General features: G+C 47.6%; 1 protein-coding gene across 1 annotated transcript in view; it reads left to right on the top strand.

Annotated features, from left to right (window-relative positions):
• The window catches only part of Ttl (tubulin tyrosine ligase), a 27,023-nt gene extending 23,244 nt beyond the window's left edge, over positions 1 to 3,779 (top strand). The window contains exon 7 of the mRNA XM_005365648.2: positions 570 to 3,779. Coding sequence (XP_005365705.1) covers positions 570 to 681 — 112 coding nt within the window. The 3' untranslated portion in view covers positions 682 to 3,779. The remainder of the gene's footprint in view (positions 1 to 569) is intronic.
• The last annotated feature ends 3,683 nt before the right edge of the window (positions 3,780 to 7,462 follow it).

Below are 7,462 nucleotides of genomic sequence, written 5' to 3'. Positions count from 1 at the left end.
TCACACGGCCTCCCCCCTCACACCAGCATGCACACTCACACGGCCTCCCCCCTCACACCAGCATGCACACTCACACGGCCTCCCCTCCTCAGACCCACTCCCCCCCCTTTTCTAAGCAGTCGTCCACTCTTTGTCTCACTACTCAATTTCCCGGGTCCCATCTTAGCTGTCAGCCTCACAGTCTTCGCTTGTGTCCCTCTCACATAAGAGGTGGGGACTTTCCTGGACGATGTCCACCCCTCCACATACTCCATCATGGACAGACAAGGTAGGGCTCATGACGCTCCTGAAACCACCTTCGCTAGTCAGCAGGAGTTGTTGGTTTTATTCCCATCAAGGCCTTTTTAAAATATATAAATACCACTTTACGTGTTTCGTCAGTGTGCAGAGCCTCTTGTTGGTACTTTACTTACAGAGTCAAGTTTTACCAAGGTGTCTTATGATGGTATTTCTAGGGCAGAGCCTCATTGAAATCCACCTGCCCTCGACACACACACCATAGCCAGCTTTGACTTTTCTCTTGCACTTTGACGAGCACCCTCAGTGATATCTTTAACAACTTATTTCAGGAAGCTCTATGCAGAACTGTGCCAGGGAATCGTGGACATAGCCATATCCAGCGTCTTCCCACCCCCGGACACGGAGCAGGTGCCACAGCCGGCTGCGTTCATCAAGCTGTGAAGGACCGGGAGGTACAGAGCCGCTTGGGAAATGTGTGGAATCCTGCTCCGGAGGACCGTGAGATGACCGGACTGCTCCTTATCAAGGCATGCTGGGGAACGGATGTGCAGAAGAGCGCGTGAAGGGAAGGCAGCTGCGGGAGAGCAGGTGGCGCTGCGGAGACCTTAGGAAGCTGAAGGAATCACTGAGAGGGAGAACCAAACACTTTTCCAAAGGGCCGGAACCAGGGATTTGGTTATGGTGTGATCTCAGCCTTTGAACAGTCTCTGGCCTTGGGTGGTACAGAGAGCAGAGCTCTCTCCTCCCCAGGATGCAGCCCAGAGACCTCTGAGTGGTGTCCGCCCCACCTGCTGCAGCTTTAGTGCCTTAGTGCTGTGTCCAGTGCAGCCTCATTGGACACAGACTGGACCTTAAAGCATGAGGTTGCCACATGTTCCCTGCACATCCCCTCTGCGACACTATGTCCCACCAAACTCTGGACGAGCATGCAGCATAGTCCATGCTGTGCACTGGCCCATCAGTGACGGCCTCTTGCTTGTCACCTTCCTGGTGGCCTGTGAGTGAGCACCTGTCAGGGGTCCTGTGGGCACCAAACAGTGTATTTTGCTCACTGCATGTTTTAGAAACAAAAGCACCAGGCCTGATGAATCTGCAAGCATCAATAAGCATGAGAGAGAAAGAGAGAAAGAAAAAAACAAATCATGATATCTTACTTTACTTCACGGTGTGGGTGGGTGGGAGTCTCTGAAGTATCATGAGCCTCAGTTATCTTTGATTTATCGGAATTCTGAATGCAGCTTTGCAATTTCTCTTTCTGTCACCCCCTCCCCACCTTTGGACCGTTGTAACCATCCTCTCTGGGAGTCAGGGAAGGTAGAATTCCGTTCCCCATCCTCCTCACCTTGTAGCTCTCCCATATCTGTCCTCCTCGGCTCCAGAAAGAGCCCTGTCTGTGTAAGCATGTAGGTAACAGGGGAGATGCCCTCTGAATGAGAGTGTCCTGCCTGAGTGAGAAAGAAGTTTTTTTGGAGCTTTTCATAGTTTCCCGTGTCAACAGAAGTGTACCACCAGATGGGTTTCCATATCACACATCCATGCCTATCTTACAGGCTCCTCGGGAGCCCACAGATGTCACGTGTGTTCAGTATGAGCTGAGTCGATAGGCTCTCTCTCACTGTCCTGGAAACCACAGCAGGCAGCAGAAGCTCCCTTCTTCCCGGAGCGGCGTGTGTTTCTTCTGGTGTGTGTTGCTTCATGTGCATCTCCTTGGTGTGCTCTGCAGTCAGGCGAGACTTGTGCAAAAGAGCTGGAGAAGCGTCTTTTCCTCAGATAGAGTGAGAGGTGGGGCGTACGGTGAGGAAAGGGACGATGAGATTATTAACTACATGTATCCTTGCGTGGCACAACGCCTTCTGCGGAAGTAGAGAAAGTCCCAGCTCATGAGAATCTGCGATTAGAGGGTCAAGAGGTGCCATGGTTGCCTAGAATATGGTTAAAGTTGGCACCCAGAGCGAAGTAAAACATTTGCTATTAAGACAGTTATTGAGGTCCAGCACAGCCGATAGGTTAGCGCTGAGGAACTTCTGGGAAGGCAGAGAGGTTAGCCATGTATGGGGAAGATGCATTCTCACTGGGAGAGTAGAGGGTGCTGGGCCCTTGGCTAGTCCAGGTGGGCCAGCGATGGAGAAAGCAAGGTGGTCTGTGTATGTTCTTAGACCCAAATCACAGGGTCATTTAAAGTGTTTGCCTGTTATGGGGACAGAGTTGGCAAAGCAGATGTCATGGAGTCCTTATGAGCCCTGACAGGTTTTGTCAGAAACCTGAACAAATCCGTAACATCTGTAGAAGGGGAAATGGGAAGGGTTGAGTCCATCCCTCACATAGCTTCAACTATTTATGCATTCACTTCCCACTGAGTAGGAAGGTTGGCTCTGAACTGTTTCGTGCCATTCCATGGTGTCATTGGCACAGACAGTCATGTCTGGCTCCGTGGTAAGTCTTCGTGGTTAGTTGGTATAAGTGCCCATTGCTGGGGGAGGGGGTTATTAATTTGGAGATATTGATTCCACTCCTGGCTCTGTCATCTGACTGCACAATGTCACACGAGCCAAATAACCTCACTGTGCCTTAGCTTCTTATCTCATGGAGGAGACGTCCCCTGGCCCAGGGACAACCTCAAGAGCCTTTGGTTCAAGGTTCTCAGTGACGACTACATGCTATAGATTCCCATGGAGTTCAAAAGTTGATGACCCTTCCCACCTGTGGCTGACTGAATGAGAACCTCGGGGAACACTATGTCTTGAGGTGCCTTGAACCATTCTTTGGGAAGCAGGAGAAGCACATTATTACCTTGGAAGAATTACTTAAGGATGAAGGCTCAAAAAAAAAAAATACTCTCTGAAGCAAACAGTTCTGTTAGAACAATCAAATATTGACATAAATATTTGTAGTGTAAGGTATTGGCCAAGCAGTTTCTCAGTTTGCTTCTCATCCAGGCATCTGGAAAATCAAACAGGCTTTCGTTTATACAAGCAGTTTATTAAGTCCTCAATAGCAAACGTAAACAGACACGAACCAATAAATCTAATGCTATATATCAGTTATTCATTAATTATGAGAGAAAAGCCCCTCCCCTCACACTTGACTTCAATGGCAATTATAAAGTCCATTTTGCCAAGAATATCTAAGTGCCTCTGTTGTGAGATAGAGAGGAGCAGGAGCTGGCATGCGCACCAGCTGATGGTGAGCATCTACAGCTCTTTGGAATGACACTCGCATGCACGGGACGTTGGGGAGCACTGGAAACGGCTGGGATCCACGGATCCACAGTGTCAATGATGCTATAAAGTGTTTTATGAGCAGTTGTGGTTGTGTTCATGGGTGCGGCAGAGAGGGGATCCATGAACAGAAAATGACAGGTGCCAAAGTAGGTTGCATGTGGCATGCGGGTGCTGTCTTGAGGATTCAGTGGTTGATGTATGTGCCTCCAATCCTGGACACAACCTGCACCTCAGAGGAAATGATTTTTGACATAAGGCAACTAACTATATGAATGTTTTCAATGCCTGGAGCATTAAAGTAAAGAAAAGATATTTCAAGTGTTTTTGTGTCCTTGGGTTTTACTGTGGGTATTGGCTAGCCTTGGCTATCACTGGTTAGCTCAATCTACGGTACCACCCAGAGGAAGGCAGAACTTTTTCTGTACGCATAAGACGCAGATACCCTGGCCTCTTGTGAACCATCTGCAGCCTCTCTGGCCTTTGTTCTTTCCCCAACTCTGAAAGTGGATGAACGTAATTCTAAGCTTACCTACCAGACAGAGCCAAGCCAGATATGGCCACAGTTTCCTAACCAATGCTGTTTATTACAGAGGTCATCAGCTGCCGGGCTCCAGTCTGTCCTTGCCTGTGTTTATGAATGGTCAAGCAGGCCAGTGGTTGCGAAGGAGTCGTGGGGGGGGGGCGGTGCAGAGCTGGATGGGGCCTCTGTGGTGAAGCTGTTTGCTGAGAACTCCTTGCTAATGATCTGGCTTGGGCTGGGTTTTCAGATACCTGTAAATCCCAGGAGGAGGTCCAGACGCCACCGCATTTAGTGTGTGCGGATACAAACAGCCCCACAAGGGAACTTGTCGTTTCTTGGGCTGTGAGACTGTTTGCTTTGGACCCCTCTGTTCATCTGGCCTGCCCTTCAGGGGCCGCTTGCACTCCCTTTCTGCGTGTTTCAGTGGCTGTTAGACTGCCAGGCTTTGCCATGGTTTCTAGGACTGCCTTGGAGCTGGGTATGCAGGGCTGGAAACCGGACAAGTGAAAACGCTAAGTGGTGCGACTCTGACATGACACTGGCTTTCCTGGGTCGCTGCAAGGCTAGGGTTAACATCTACCTTGTTCCTGGGTCACTGCGAGGCTAGGGTTAACATCTAGGCCTTGTTCCTGGGTCGCTGCGAGGCTGGGGTTAACATCTAGGCCTTGTTCCCGGGTCGCTGCAAAGCTAGGGTTAACATCTAGGCCTTGTTCCTGGTGTTCCTGGTGTTTTTGAGGCACAGAAGGTTTTCAGAGCATCTGCCTCTGCCCTTCAGAGAGAGAGAAGAGTATGGGTAGGGTTACAGGTGTGTCCTGCCACGCCCTGCATAAACCTCAGCTTCTTCTGGAGAAAGGACAATTGGTAGCAGATGGGCCCAGCTTGTGAGAGAAGTCTCCAGTGTCATTGAACATTGCCCCCTGGGGGAGGAGAGGCTTCTAAGCAGCCTGGGACCCTGTGTGCTTCACACTCTACCTTTGCTATGGGCTCTGTGCTTTTTATATGACTTTCTGGTTTTGGTTTCGTTTCTTTTTCCTTTCTTTCTTCCTTCCTTTCTTCCTCCTGCTCCTCCTCTTCCTCTTCCTCCTCTTCTTCTTTTTCGGGTCTCAAGTTCCAGTTGTTCTGGAACCCACTATGTAGACTAGGCTGGCTTTGAACTCACAGAAATCTGCCTGTCTCTGCCTCCCACATGCCGGAATTAAAGGCATGCACCACCATATCTAGTTCATTAGACTTCTTGGTATTTTATTAAGCCTATGCTCCCAGGGGTTGTTTTTATTTGATGTCACTCGGAGCGTGACCAGACTATGCCCATCTAAGACGAGGTATCAGGCAGACAGGAGAATCGCCGGAGGCTCATGGACCAGCTATTGCTGAGTATGCAGAGTGCGAAACAGGAGAGACCACCTCAATCAGGTTGACGGTTAGACCCCACTCCCGAAAGTGACTTTGTTCCCATGTTCGTGGTGGCAAGTGTGAACCTCACACATACACTTGTCTCTGTCACCAAGAGATGAATACATATAAAAATTGTTTCAAAGGTAAACCAGATGTGGTTGTATATGGCTGTAACCCTAGAGTTTTCAAGACTGAAGCAGGACAATTACAAGTTCAAAGCCAACCTGGGCTACATTTAGAGTCATTGTGTCAGCCATGCCCTCCTCAAAAAACAAACAAAAACAACAGTGCCCTAAAGATCCTAGGGAAGGAAGGACATCCAGACTGGAAAGCGGAAGTATGTCTCATTGCAGATGACAAGATCTTACACAGAGAAAACCTCTAGCAAGATTGCTAGGTACAATATCAACATATAAAACTCAATTGCATTTCTGAACGCTATAAATGAACAATCTGAAAATGACATCAGAAAACAATTCTCTTTTATCAACACCAAAAACAATGGTTTAGGAATTAACACAGTTCTTTTTGTTGTGGTTTTGAGACAGGGTCTCTCATACAGCCTTGTTTGTCTAGGAACTCTCTATGTAGACCAGACTGGCCTAGAACTCACAGAGATTCACCTGCTTCTGCCACTTGAGAGCTGCCACCATACCTGGCACACAGATTCATTTGTGCAAATTAATTTCTTTTCTTTTTTAAAATGTTCTTTTTGTGTGGTTCTGGATGTTCCAGAACTTGATATGTAGGTCAGACCTGCCGGGAACACAGAGATCCACCTACTTCTGCATCTTGAAAGCTGGGATTAAAGGCATGCACGACTATGTCCAGTTACACAAATATTTTTAAAAGAAAATAGACAACCCATAAAAGGGAAACAAATTTTTTTAATAATTTTTTATTTCATTTTACATTCCAAAAACAGTTCTCCCTTTCACCCCTCCTTCCAGCCCCACTTACCTCCCCGCCAGCCCACCTCCTATCCAGCCTCTCATGGCACATTAAATTGGGACAGGACCAAGCTCCTCCCTCTGCATTAAGACTGAGCATGGCATCCCACCATAGAGAATGGGCTTCAATAAGCTAGCTCATGCACCAGGGTAGATCCTGGTCCTACTGCCAGGGGCCCCTCAGTCCAAACTTCACCACTGTGTCTCACACACAGAGGGCCTACTTCAGTCCCATGGAGGCTCCACAGCTATTGGTCTAGAGTTCGTGATTCTCCATGAGATTGGTCAGGCTGGCCTCGAACTCACAGAGATCCGCCTGCCTCTGCCTCCCGAGTGCTGGGATTAAAGGTGTGTGCCACCACCGCCCCTCTGTCTCTGTAGATTTCTCCATCATGATCTTGACCTCCCAGGGAAATGTATTTTCAAATCACAAGTCCAAGAATGACCAGCATATTACAACTCAATGGTAGAAAGACAAGCAACTTTAAAATGAGCAATTTAAACAGACATTTTTTCCAAAGGAAATATACTATCAACCAATAAACACATTAAATGATGCTTGACACTATTATCCTCTAGGGAAAGGCTAATCAAAACCCACAAATAGATGCGATTGTACAAGTCATAAGATGGCTATAACCAGGGGATAGTATCAGTAAGGATGCTGTTGGGGAAATTTTAAATTATACAGTTCACTTAAATAGTTTCACAGAACTAAATACAGAGTAAATACATGACCCAGAAATCCTGTTCTTAGCTTCAATACTAAAGAGAGTTGAAAACACACACACACATACAAAAACTGATATTCATAACAGCGATGTTCATAAAAGCCAAGCTGTGGAAGCAACACATAAGCCCCAACCACCTTCCCTCTTCTTCCCCTAGGATTTCTGTCTAGAAGCTGTTGTAAAATTAAAAAATAGTGGTGTGAGAGAAAAAGATAACTCACGTGGAGGGGTTTTTATTAGGGGAAAGGGAAGATTAAAAAGGGGAAAGAAAGACCGGCCTCTGGAGACAGGAACAGTAGAAGAGAAAAGGGGGGAGGGGAAGACAGAACAGGCAGAGAAGCGGGGGAGAGAGGGAGGGAGAAGGTGAATGTACATGGGAGGTACTTTGTTTTGTTTTTTTTTTTT

Source organism: Microtus ochrogaster, unplaced genomic scaffold (genome assembly GCF_000317375.1).
Source record: "Microtus ochrogaster isolate Prairie Vole_2 unplaced genomic scaffold, MicOch1.0 UNK3, whole genome shotgun sequence".
Lineage (NCBI taxonomy): Eukaryota > Metazoa > Chordata > Mammalia > Rodentia > Cricetidae > Microtus > Microtus ochrogaster.
This window is presented reverse-complemented; position numbering and strand designations above follow the sequence as displayed.